The sequence below is a fragment of the Cetorhinus maximus genome, chromosome 17 (genome assembly GCF_964194155.1).
Source record: "Cetorhinus maximus chromosome 17, sCetMax3.hap1.1, whole genome shotgun sequence".
NCBI lineage: Eukaryota > Metazoa > Chordata > Chondrichthyes > Lamniformes > Cetorhinidae > Cetorhinus > Cetorhinus maximus.
In genome coordinates, this window is record NC_135895.1 from 11990641 (window position 1) to 12004054 (window position 13414).

Consider the following 13414-nt stretch of genomic DNA (forward strand, 5'->3'; position numbering starts at 1 on the left):
GGTGTCCTCAATGTGAAGGCGGGACTTCGTCTCCACAATGACTGTGCTCACTCCTACCTATACTGTCATCGACAGATGCATCTGCAGCAGACACCTCTCCCCTCGTCTCCACTCTAGCCAATTGCATTAATATTGACCTTATTGTGTCCTCATTACAGCTCAAAGTGCTTTCCAGCCAACTAAGTATTTTTGACATGCAGACACTTATGTACGGTAAGGCTGCAGCCAATTTTTAACTAGTACAATCCCATGTACTACAAATGAGATGAAGGCCCAGTTATCAGTTTTGGTGGTGTTGGTCGAAAGAGAATAGAGAACTTGTTGCATTCTATAAGTTACACTATGATTTGAGTTATCAGAACATGCTGCACTGCAAGAGCAACCAATCCCCGCCACTTAGTGGTGCTATGCACAACTCACTGCCAACTTCAGTGCTAGCACTGATTAAACAGGAGGATGATGTGTTAGCAAAACAAGAAGAAGAACAATACAAGTGTTACACAAAGTATTCTAGTGTAGTGTGATCGAATTAGGTCTAATCACACTTCTGTGAAGCTTCTTGAGATGTTTTACTGGGTTACAGTAAATAAATGCAGATAAAGCTGGAGATACTCAGGCAGTCATGAAATATTTGTAGAGAAAGAAACAGTGTGTTAATGTTTCATGTTAATGACCAGAGGCAGGGAAAGGAGGGGTGGGGAGAAAAGAACAAAAGGAGAGGAGTTTCTGTTCTTATCACCCCTTCCTTGTCTCCACACTCGCTTAAAACCCATTAAACATCTTTTAACATTTTCCAGTTCTTCGAAAAGGTCAGTGCCTGAAACGTTAACTGTTTCTTTCCACAGATGCTCCATGATATGCTGAGTGTTTTCAGCATTTTCAGTTTCTATTTCAGAACTCAAATTAGCAAAAAGTTGAGATAGTAATTGCATTTTTGTGCAGCACAAAATATCCCACCCAATTCATGGATCAACCAGAACACACCCTCCTGTTTCTTGCTTATTCCTCAGCCCCTCAGAGGTGGAATCTTCAGCCATCACAATCCAGCATACTCTAATTCTACTAAAATCCGTGAGCTATCACTCCCACTGCCTTCAATTGGTCTCCCTTGGTGATGGCAGCTTCAGGCTCCCTGTCTGAATTCCATCGCTTACTGCTTGCTCAGACTGTTCTAGAAAGCATTCTGCCAAATGTAAAATGACAATTTTGAAGTTATTTTTTTGTAATGTTATGGGTCAGTCACAAACTACACTGAGTCCGCAGTACAGAAACAGGCCATTTGGCCCAACTGCTGTTTGCCAGCATATATGCTTCTCCTCCCACCCTTCTCCATCTAACCCTGCTAGCATGACATGCCATTCCTTTATCTCATGTCTCTATATAGCTTCCTCTTGAATTTATCTATACTATTCACCTGAACTACTACTTCTGATAGCAAATTCCACATTCACACCATTCGCTAGGTAAAGAATTTTCTCCTGAATTCCTTTTGGGATTTATTAATGGTCATCTCATTTATGGCCTCAAATTTAGACTCACCCATAATTGGAAATACTGCCTCTACATCTACCCTATCAAACTCCATCATTTTAAAGGCCTCTATCAGGTCACCCTTCAGCCTTCTAGAGAAAAAAAGTCCAGCTCGTTCAGTCATTCCTCATGCTGCCATCCTTGTGAATCTTCTGTGCACCTTCATCAGTACCTCTGTACCCTTTTTATGCCATCGACTGGAACTACGCACACTACTCCAAGTGTGGTCAACAAATGTTCAAATAAATTGAATATAACTTCCCTGTATTTCAATTGTATCCCTTTAGAATTGAAGCCTCGTGCTGTGTTTTTTTTAACGGCCTTATTAGCTTGCATCTCCACTTGGTAATTTGAGAATCTGTACCCGAGATCTCTTTGCACCTCTACATGTTTACGTTAATTTCCCAAAGACACTCTGGCCTCCTCATTCTTTCCACCAAAATGCACTACCCCATTCATTTATACTGAAATTAATTTAATTACATGCCTATTCTACAAGAATATTAACAGTAGATCATTGTAATGTGTTACATGAAGAAAGTCATTCTGCACACAAAGTCCAAACCAGTACACCCAATTCAATGAAATGACACATCAAAAAAAAACAGCAACAGCCACACTTGCCAGGCAACTCTGAATTTACATAGATTTACTGGAAGATGTAAAAATCTCCGCCAAATCACTAGTTAAACTACATTAAGGACAATCCATAGCTTTCAAGCAAGTCTGTTTGACAAGTTGATTCTTCTAAGTCAAAACTACATCTATTCTCCTTTAACTTTTGAATTCAAGTCCTTCAACTTCCAGGTAGATCAGGTCTCCTGCTCATGTTAAATTGGGCCATGAAATGCAAAGGTAAATATTTAAAAGTTGCAACCAGAGTGTGTGGGGGGCTGGTGCCAAAATGTTAATGTTCAGCTGCATTCTCTGCCAGATCACAATATGTTTAACATTTTCTGAAGATACACTTAACGAGACGCTTGCCGAGTTTCCAACCACAGCTCTTCAGTGAACAATTGAATCTGGAAATTAATTTGCAAATGCTACAAAACCCCTTTTGATGTTAAGGGCTCAGCTTTCTATCAGTTCAGCTGAAATCCCTTTCAAACATTTTAAGAGAATATTCTACTTTCAACAGTCCATGGAATACAAAAAACTTTTGAAACAAGTAATTTTTCTTAGAGGAGTATAAAGTTGGCATATTACTTCAAATACAGAGTGAAACAGGGAAAGGGGACTGGGATGGGTTTTGGGGGGGGGAGGGGGGGGGGCGCAAGAGGCCTGAGGGGCAGAGAGGGGGAAAGAAGGAAAATAAGAGAACGGAACTTGTATTTATAAAGCACCTTTCGTGATCTCAGACCATTCCAGTTAAGTAATTGAGGCACAGAAAGGTCCCACTTCGCACCACCAGTGTGATGTGATGACCAGATAATTTTCTTTTTATTATTGATTCCAGTTGAGGGATAAGTATTAGCCAGGAGAACTCCCCTGCTCTTCTTCAAAATAATGCCATGGAATCTTATACATCCACATCAGAGGGAAGACGGGATCTTTTAGCATCACGTCCAGAAGACAGCATCCGACAGTGCAGCACTCCTTCAGTATTGCACTGGGATGTTATATTCTCAGTAGAAATATCTTGTCCAAAAAACAAAGTAAGGTACACAAGAACGCTGGTCCAATATGCCAAGCTAGGTTATTAAGTAAGCACCAAAATCCCTGACGTTAACAGATGTTGCAACATTAAAACAACTATGTTCTGTAGGCCCAATGCTGCAATATTCATATTGTTTAGAGAAGTAAAATAAACAGCTACCCTAAAGCCCCAGTGACAAAGGTACTGTGGGCCACCTTCTCTAAGCACTGCACAGCAGTTTGATACAACTGCTCACTTGTGGCTCACTTGGTCCCTTTCCAGTGCAATTTAAGTAACAGTCAACCATGTTGTTGTGGGTCTGGAGTCAGAGGCCACACCAGGTAAGGGTGACACATTTCCCTTCCCCATGGGAAGCTAGTAAACCAGCTGCATTTCATTTTCAAATGACAATTCAACGGCTCATGGTCACTTTGGAGTGGCAGGACGGGGCAAACTTAACGCCTGGGTGCAAACAGGCATGACCCCAACCTTGATGCCCCACATGGCTGATAAATCAGAGCGTTTGCATGTATCACAGGTATAGGTTAATGCAGATGGCTCAGGCTGGTAGGATGGGAGCAGGAGGAGGGAAGAGAAGGGAAGAGGAGGGCCATACTATCTTGTACAGCATTAGCTGTCAAAAGCTTACCAAATGCTTTTGTAGTTTCTACCAGTTTCATGGTGAATGTTTGGCCTTTTGGCAACTCTTTCAGCATCTTGGCCACTTCATAGTGCCGGCAGCCCACCACGCCTTGGCCATTGATCGATTCGATGTGATCGCCGACGAGGATTACTTTAACTCGGTCAATGATGCTGTTCTCTTTGATGCGCTGGAAAAGGGAAGAGTATGAAAGCGTGTTCAAACACTACAAAGCAGAAAGACCTTATTTCCAACAATTGTCTACATCAAAAACCCAGCTTTACGGGTGCTGACAAACACAATACACCTGCTACATTTTGGTTATTACTTCATGGTAAACACAAACATCTGAGATATTGCTCCTCCATTGCTGGCCTCTCGTGTATCCCCAACTTCCATCACTCCACCAGGTTGTGGTTGTCAATGAGGACACATTGTTTTAATTTGGAAAAATTTTCTGTAAAATCTTCAAGCAGGAAGTCAACGTGATGGTTGAGCATTGATGTTAATGCCATGCCTGATGCCTCAGTTGACAGAAGTACTGCCCAGTGTACCGTGTTCTCTTTCGAAATCTTTCAGGACATGGACGATGCTGACAGGGCCACATTTAATACCTTTTCTCCTGTCTCACCCATATTCGCTGCTCCAGCTCCTCCAAACACAGGTTCCCTTCCTCCCTGGCTGCTCTGCTTAACATAGATTGTCTATGGAGGAGCAGCAAGAGCAGGAGGGACCCTGTGATTGGAGGAGCTGGAGCAGCAAGCATGCGAGAGACAGAATCTGAGATTGGAAGAACAGCACCCCACAGATTCTGTCTCTCCCACACCCACTGCTCCTCCAACCAAACTCTGTATTGTTTTCCCACTCTCACGGAGATGCCTGCAATTGTTTAGCCCCAGGTCATGAAAGTGACATAAGGTAAGCTAACATTGCATGAGGCAACCTTTCTTGAACGTTTCGCCATTCTTTGCTTTATCACTTGCTACTTACAACATTGCAAGGGCGAATTCGCCCACTGACCCAGTGTAATTTGAACCCTGGAGAGGTGTAGGAAGGTAGCCCAGGGCTTGAGATGCAGGCAACTGCAGGCATAACCACTAATAGTGGAGCAATTAAAATTGGAGATGCACAAGAGGCCAGACTTGGAGGAGCACAGATATCGGAGGGTTGTGGGGCTCAAAGAGATTAGAGATAGAGAGGGATTTGAAAACAACACAGGGCTATGTGCACACCAAACAGCAGAAGCAGCGTGCAACAGACAGAGTCAAGCAATCCTACAACCAATGGATCAAATCAAAGCATTGCAGTCTTGCCACTTACAGTTGTGAACGGTAGTGGACAATTAAACAACAAGCCAGAGGAGGAGGAAGCATCTGCAAACATCTTCAGCCAGAAGTGCATGATTTCCCTCAGCCTCCTCTTGAGATCCCATCATCATAGATGCCAGGCTTCAGCCAATTCAATTCAATCCACATGATATCAAAAATGGTTGGCGGCACTGGATAAAGCAAAGGCTATGGGCACTGCAACACTGCAGCAGTAGTACTGAACATTTTTTCTCCAGAAATAGGCGTGCTTCCAAACAAGCCGTTCCAGTACAACTACAATACTGGCATCTACTCAGCAATGTGGAAAACTGCCCAGGTGGCTCTGAGTGTAAGGGAGTGAAGTTTTAAATTTTAAGGGTTAATCTCTTTTAGAAAATCTAGTACTGTTTGCTTGCATTTTAGCATTTAACTTAAATTTACTGTTTTAAAAACTTAGGCTTTGGCAGGGCTAACCAAGTAAATCAAGCTGTCTGTCGAGAGAGCAGGTGAGATCAGTCAATTAAGTAACTGGCCTGACCTGGTTCTGTAACCGCCACACGGTAGACTCATTTGAAATCTTAGTATAAATAAAAGAGGTTAAGCGCACTGGCACGGAGTGCAGCTGGTTCCGAGTGTAATTACTGCGTCTTTGGTGAGTAAGGGAGTTCAGTGAGGAGAGGAGGGAGGCGCTCTTTTCTTTCTCTTTCTCAATATCTCAGCCTCCCAGAAGCCAGGAATTTAAAAGCCGCACGAGAGGGCTGCACTCTCGGAGTGTGATATCACAGGAGAAACATAAGTAATTGGTTGGTGAGAAACTGCTGTTAGGGAGTCTTCAAGTAGCTGAAAATTAGAAAAAACATTTTTAAAAGGAAATAGCTACTTACGATTTAAGAAAGAAACACAAGCAATGGGAAATTAAAGTCAAGGTCACGTAAAATAAAGTAGTATAAGTAAACCAAAGTAAAATAAAATTAACATAAGGGAAGTAAATTAAAGCCATGGCAGGACAGCTTGGTCTTGTGGAATGCGTATCCTGTAATATGTGAGAAGTCATGGACGCTACCGGTGTCCTAGAAGTGTCACCGTGTGCAGCAAGTGTCACCAGCTGCAGAAACTTGAGCTCTGTCTTTCAGAGCTCGTTTGGTGGCTGGAGTCACTGTGGTGCATCCACGAGGCTGAGAGCCACATGGATAACAGGTTCAGAGAGGTGATCACACTTCAGTTTAGGATAATGGGTGACCAGAAGGTAGCCCAGGAGAACTAGGCAGATAGTGCAAGTGTCCCCTGTGGTCCGGCTAATCAGTCGGTTTTCCATTTTGGATACGGGTGAGGGCATTGGCTCCTCGGAGGAGCGCAGTCAAAACCAAGTTTGTGGCACCACAGGCAACTCTGTTTTACAGGAAGGGAGGAAGAAGAAAGGAAGAGCAGTAGTGATAGGGGATTTGTTAGTTAGGGGAACAGACAGGCGTTTCTGTGGCCATAGGCATGAACATGGCACCAGGGAGGCAACATACCATCCTGGAGTCAAGGATGTCACAGGGCATTCTTCTGGGGGAAGGTGATCAGCTAACGGTCATGGTCTATGTTGGTACCAATGACTTAGGTAGGAAAGGGGATGAGATCCCAAAGGCAGACTTCAGGGAGCTAGGAAGGAGATTAAAAAGTAGGACCTCGAAAGCAGTAATCTCAGGATTACCCCTAGTCCCACTTGCGAGTGTGAGGATAGAAATATGAGAATTGAATGATTAAACACATGGCTGGAAAGTTGGTCTTGGTGGGGGGGTGGGGGGGGATCTGATTTCTGAGGCATTGGGTCTGGTTCTGGGGAAGGTGGGGTATGTACAAGCCAGACAGTCTGGGACGCATATCCTCGCAGAGAGATTTGCTAGTGCTGGTGTGGGGGGAGGCACTTTAAACTAGATTGGAAGGGGGATGGGAACCTGAGGCAAATTCAGAGAAGGGAGCAGGAGATAGAAAATTAGTGAATGACTCTGAAAAACAGTAGCAGCACAGGTTCAAAAGTGCACAGCACAGGAATTTGGCAGTGTCAAAACATGTGCGCGTGTGTGAGAGGCGGTGGCAAAGTGGTATTTTCACTGGACTAGTGTTCTAGAGGCCCAGGGCAATGCTCTGGGGACCCGGGTTAGAGTCCCACCAGATGGTGAAATTTGTATTCAATAAAAATCTGGAATTAAAAGTCTAATGATGACCATGAAATCATTGTCAATTGTCATAAAAACCCATCTGGTTCACTCATGTCCTATGAGGGAGGCCATCTGCAGTCCTACACGTGACCCACCAATAATGTGGCTGACTCTTAAACGCCCTCTGAACAAGGGCAATTAGGGATGCAAGTAGTATAGGAAATAAAGCCAATGAGCTGAGGGCACAGATAGTCATACTGCAGCACGATATTACTATAACGGAAACTTGGCTTAAAGAGTGGCAAAAATGGCAGCTCGACATCCCTGAACACTGTGTCTTCAAGCACGATAGAGAAGGGGATAAAAAAAAAGGTGGGGGTGTAGCATTATTAGTTAAAGAATAAATTACAGCAGCGAGTGGGATGATATAGTAAATGAAAATTCAAAAGAGGCCATATGGGTTGAGCTCAGCAATAAAAAGGGTGGGGGGGGGGGGGGGGCAGCAATACTGCTAGGAGTGTACTACAGACCCCCAAATAGTGGAAAGGAGCTAGGAGAACAAACATGTAGGAAAATTTCTGAGTGCAAAAACAACAGGGGAATAATAGTTGGAGACTTTAACCATCCTAATATTAATTGGGATACGAACAGTGTGAAGGGTCCAAAAGGGCAGAAAATTTTTGCGTTGCAGTCATGAGAACTTTTTTTAGCCAGCACGTAACAAGCCCAGTGAGAGGGGGCGCAATTCTCGATCTAGTCTTAGGAAATGAAGCTGGGCAAGTGGATGAAGAAGCAGCGGGGGACCATTTTGGAGAGTGACTATAATACAATTAGGTTTAGTATACGAAACAAAGCTAATATGGAAAAAGGCAAAGATAGAACAGGAGCAAAAGCTCTAAACTGGGAGGGGGGAAGACAAATTTTACAAAGCTGAGAGGTGAATTGGCAAAAGTGGACTGGGTACAGCAGCTAGAAGGCAAAACAGTATCAAATCTGTGGGAGACATTCAAAAGTAAGATTCTACAGGCACAGCGTAGACATGTCCCCACAAAGAACAAAGGGTGGCACTGCCAAATCTAGATTCTGGTTATCCAGAAGCATACGGGGTAAGATAAAGCAGAAGAAGAAAGTTTATGACAGTCACAAAACACTTAATACTGTAGAAAGCATAGAGGAATATAGAAAGTGCAGGGGTGAAGTAAAAAAGGAAATTAGGAAAGCAAAGAGAGGATATGAAAAAATATGGCAGGCAAAAATCACAGAAAACCCAAAGCTTCTCCACCAGTACATTAAGAGCAAGAGAATAACTAAGAAAAGGGGAGGGCCTTTCAGGGATGTACATGGTAGCTTAGATGTTGATGTTGAAGGTGTGGGCAGGATTCTCAATGAGTACTTTGTCTCTCTCTTCACTAAGGAGAGGGATGATGCAGATATTCTTGTTACAGAGCAGGAGTATGACATGTTAAGATACAATAAGCATAATGAGAGAGGATGTAGAGGAGGGACTGGCATCCTTGAAGTTGGATTGTATCCCAGGCTGTTGAAGGAAGCCAGGAAGGAAATAGTGGCTGCTCTGAGGATCAGTTTCCAATCCTCACTAGATACAGGCGATGTACCAGAGGATTGGAGATCTGTGAACGTTGTATCATTATTTAAAAAGGGTGCAAGGGATAGGACAGAAAATTATAGGCCGGTCAGTCTGACTTCAGTGATGGGCAAATTATTGGAAACAATTCTGAGAGACAATAAACTGTCACTAAGAAAGGCGTGGGTTGATAAGGGAGAGTCAGTATGTTTTTGTTAGGGGAAGATCGTAACTTAGCAACTTTCAAATTTTTTGAGGAAGTAACAAGGATTGATCAGGGTAGAGCAGTGGATGTTTTCTACATAGGTTTCAGTAAGGCTCTGACAAGGTCCCACATAGCAGACTGGTCAGAAAAGTGAGATCCCATGGGATACAGGGGAAATTGCGAACTGGATCCAAAATTGGCTCAGCAATAGGAAACAAAGGGTCAATAGATGTTTTTGCGAATGGAAAGCGGTTTCCAGTGGCGTTCCACAGGGACCTCAACTTTTCATAATTTATATAAATGACTTGAATGAAGGGACTGAAGGTATGGTTGCAAAATTTGTTTTTGCACAAAGACACGTAGGAAAGTAAGATGCGAAGAGGACGAAAGGAGGCTACAAAGGGATATAGGTAGGCTAAATGAGTGGGCAAAGATCTGGCAAATGGAGTATAATGTGGGAAAATATGACATTGTCCGTTTTGGCAGGAAGAATAGAAGCATATTATCTAAATGGTGAGAAATTGCAGAGCTCTGAGATAGAGGGGGATCTGGGCGTCCTAGTGTATGAATTGCAAAAGGTTAGTATGTAGGTACAGCAAGTAATTAAAAAAGCTAATAGAATGTTATTACAAGGGGAGCTGAATACAAAAGTATGGAGGTTATGCTTCAGTTATATAGGATATTGGTGAGACCACACCTGGAGTATTGTTTACAGCATTAGTCTCCTTATTTAAGGATGGATGTAAATGCATTGGAAGTTGTTCAGAGAAGGCTTACTAGACTAATACCTAGAATGAGCAGGTTAACTTATGAGGAGAGATTGGACCTGCTAGGCTTATAGCCGCTAGGGGTTACAAGAGTAAGAGGCGACTTGATGGAAATATAATCCTGGGGGGGTCTGGACAGGGTGGACGTGGAGAAGATGTTTCCTCTTGTGGGAGAATTGAGAGCTAGGGATTGCTGTTTAAAAATAAGGGGTCACTCATGTAAGAAACAGATGAGGAGAATTTGTTTCTCTGTCGTGAGTCTTTGGAACTCTCTTCCTCAAAAGGCAGTGGAAGCAGTGTCTTTGAATATTTTTCAGGCAGAGATAGATAGGTTCTTGATAAGCGAGGGGATGAAAGGTTTAGGGGATGGGTGAGAACGTGGAGTTGAGGTTCCAATCAGATCAGCCATGATCTTATTGAATGGCGGAGCAGGCTCGAGGAGCCGAATGGCCTACTCCTGCTCCTAATTTGTCTGTTCTTATGACAATCATCCAGGGAAGGTCGTCAGAAGCATGATGTTCATTAATGATTGCATAGTGCTCATTCGCATTCGCACCATTCGCAACCTCTTCAGATTCTGAAGCAGTCCGAGTGCATGCAGCAAAACCTGCACAACGTTCCGGCTTGGGTGATAAGAAAGTGTGGTTCGCAAGAACCATAGAGCAGTGAGAATGTGAAACTCGCTATCACCGGAGTGGCAAGAGCAATTAGTATAGATGCATTTAGGAGGAAGCTAAACAAGCATATGAGGAGAAGGGAATAAAGAGTTAGTATGATAGATTTAGAGGAGGAAAGATGGGAGGAGGCTCAAGAGGAACATAAGCGCCAGCAGGCCCGGTTCTGTGCTGTATATTCTATGCAAGAGAGAATCTAACCATCTCTTCTTGATGCTACCAACATTACCATTGCTGAAACTTCACCATCAACATCCCGGATAGGATCTTTGGGCCAGTTAGGCTCACAGCAGCCAACAGGTTTTTAATGTAAAAATTCCAGGTGAGGATCATAGCCCACCCTTATAATATGTTTTCATATGGGAAAGTGATATTTCTTTTTCCACATGTTCACACAGCACACAGGAACACATCTGGAGTGTTAACAGAGAGATAGCTGTACAAGAGTCTGTAAAGTGGCCTCTTACTGCCACAAGATGGCAATGCAGTACATCCTTATCTCAATATCTCTAACAAACAGCATGTGGCGGGCCCTGACACATACAATATACAATTCCATAAACTTGCAATCAGGCATTTACTTTGGTAGGAGTGTGAAAAAGAATGCCTTCTTCCTCATGCTCTATATAACCTAAACTGTCAACTCACTGACCCAATCCAACAGGTGGCCAGTGATGACAGATGCAGAACAAGCAGACAGGTCGGGCCAGCTGAAGGGCCCAGCAGTGCTCGAATGAACAATGTAGCTTCATGTCCCACCCTCCCAATGTCAATAGAGATAGGGGAAAAATGGGGGAAGGAGGGCGCAAGTGGGCATATAGACCGAATGCCATCTTGCAAATTATTTGGTTTTTAACTTAACAGAGACATGAGGTGTGACAGTTTCAGGGTGGTTAGCAGCTGTATTGATACATAAACAACTATATACATGGTACATCCTGGAAGATGACATGTGTCAAAAGGAATATGGTTTAGTGTGTGTGTGTGTGTGTTCGGAAAGCAACACATGCACAGGAGTGTTAGACGGCCTTTGGTAGCTCTGTAACTGACTTCGGCTTAAGGGTTTGATTGACCAGTACGTGTTGTGTAAAATTGAAGTCAGTGACGGATCACAAAGGGAACATTAGGTAATATTAAAACAGAACAGGATTGTAAAGAAACAACCCGGGAAGTCGTTGCCGAAAGAGAGACACCTCTGAATTCACTGACAACCTGCAGATTCCCCAGGTTAGAAACTCATAAGTGCTGTTTGTTAAGTGCATATTTGTCAGTTATCATGTGCTTAATAAATCGGTGAACATCCACCTGCAATACTGTCAATCGTCTAAGCTTTTCTGCAAACTAACAAGCATCCTCCAGCATCCTCCAACATCCTAATCCATCCACTCAACTAAGTAACAAAATGTTCTAACGACAACACAGAAAAAGTCATTACCCAGGCAAACACAGAGCAGTAATGACTTCCTTCCCTTTGCCAACATTGTGCAGTGCTTATTGTCAACAATGACCTCCTGGCTGGCTTTTTTTACTTCATAGACTGCCCACTGGAAACGCACATACCCACACCCAACCCTTCTGACACTTCCCTTCCGCTCCCAGCCTATTGTAGGAAACCAACTTTTCATTTCCAGTCCCTTCATTTTTAGTTGGGTGTTTCTTTTTAAATTTAGAGCATGTCCAATCTATTAGCACATTGAAAAATTATTTTAAATCTACACCAAATACCAATCGTTTAATTTTATGTTTTATCATAGAATATTATAGCACTGGAGGTGGCCATTCAAGCCATCATGCCTGTGCTGGCTCTATGAAAGAGCTGACAATTAGTCTCCCTTACTCTTTCCCCATAGCCTTGTAAGCTTCTCCTTTTCTAGCAGTTATCGAATTTCCTTTTGAAAGTTACTATTGAATCTGCTTTCACTACACTTTCAGGCAGTGCATTCCTGATTACCATAGCTCGCCATGTTAAGAAAAACGTTCTCATCTCCATTCTGGTTCTTTTGCTTCAGCTGGTCTCCTCTTTTTCCACACAATCGCAACCCTCTTTTAGCCTCATAGCTTAAATTCCTGAAATGCAGTTGTTACTAAAGTCAAATGTGTATTTCCAAGCCACACTTATGGACAGCTACATCCAGAGAACATTCTAGTCTCTCGGGCACCCTGCGATAAAATTGGCTCGAGATCCAAACAAGAAAGGCCCAGCCATGCAGATTATGCTAGCATTGGGTTACCATCATTAAGCTAAATAAAGTTTTCTGACCTTTGCACAAGTACAAAGCACGCAAACACCCTTCCCAAGATTGCAATGTTTATGTCATTGCCAGCTCAGGGTTGGTATGGAGACAAATAGGCAACAAAGTAAACTGGCCTTTTACTCCCTCATGCTCTTTCGTCTTTGACTTTCACCATGACAGGGTCTGCAGCTGTCAAAACTTGGTAAAGGATCATTTAAAAAATAATCAACCAACCATTTTTTACCAAGAATGAGAGTCATCGAACCCATTAATAATTTTAACCTCAATGGAAGTGGGTTAATCATTGGCAGGAATTACAGAAAGAGGACGCCAAATGGCAACTCGTGACAGTGCAAGCTCTTCAACAGAAACAACGCGGCCTAATTTTGAACTCCCACCTCCATCCCCACCCGTTTTCCGTTTCTTCCCCTTCCCTTTTGTTTTTTCCAATAATTTATATAGATTTTTCTTTTCCCACTTATTTCCATTATTTTTAAATCTATACCTGTAATGCCCTGTCAGTCTTTCCACCCCACCCCCACTAGAGTTGTACCTTGAGTGTCCTGCCATCCATTCTTAATTAGCACATTCTCTTAGATAATATCACCACCTTCCCATGCGCTGCCTAATTTTATTCATTTTAAAATTTGATTCTCTGGATATGGATGTCACCAGCAAGGACAGAAACTATT

At 43.0% G+C, this 13414-nt stretch overlaps 1 protein-coding gene across 3 annotated transcripts in view; it reads right to left on the reverse strand.

The window, feature by feature from the left end:
• gipc2 (GIPC PDZ domain containing family, member 2) overlaps nt 1-13414 on the reverse strand; it is a 76673-nt gene that overhangs the window by 14234 nt on the left and 49025 nt on the right. For all 3 annotated transcript variants that reach the window (XM_078560700.1, XM_078560699.1, XM_078560698.1), the window contains exon 3: nt 3816-3996. In XM_078560700.1, coding sequence (XP_078416826.1) covers nt 3816-3996 — 181 coding nt within the window. The remainder of the gene's footprint in view (nt 1-3815; nt 3997-13414) is intronic.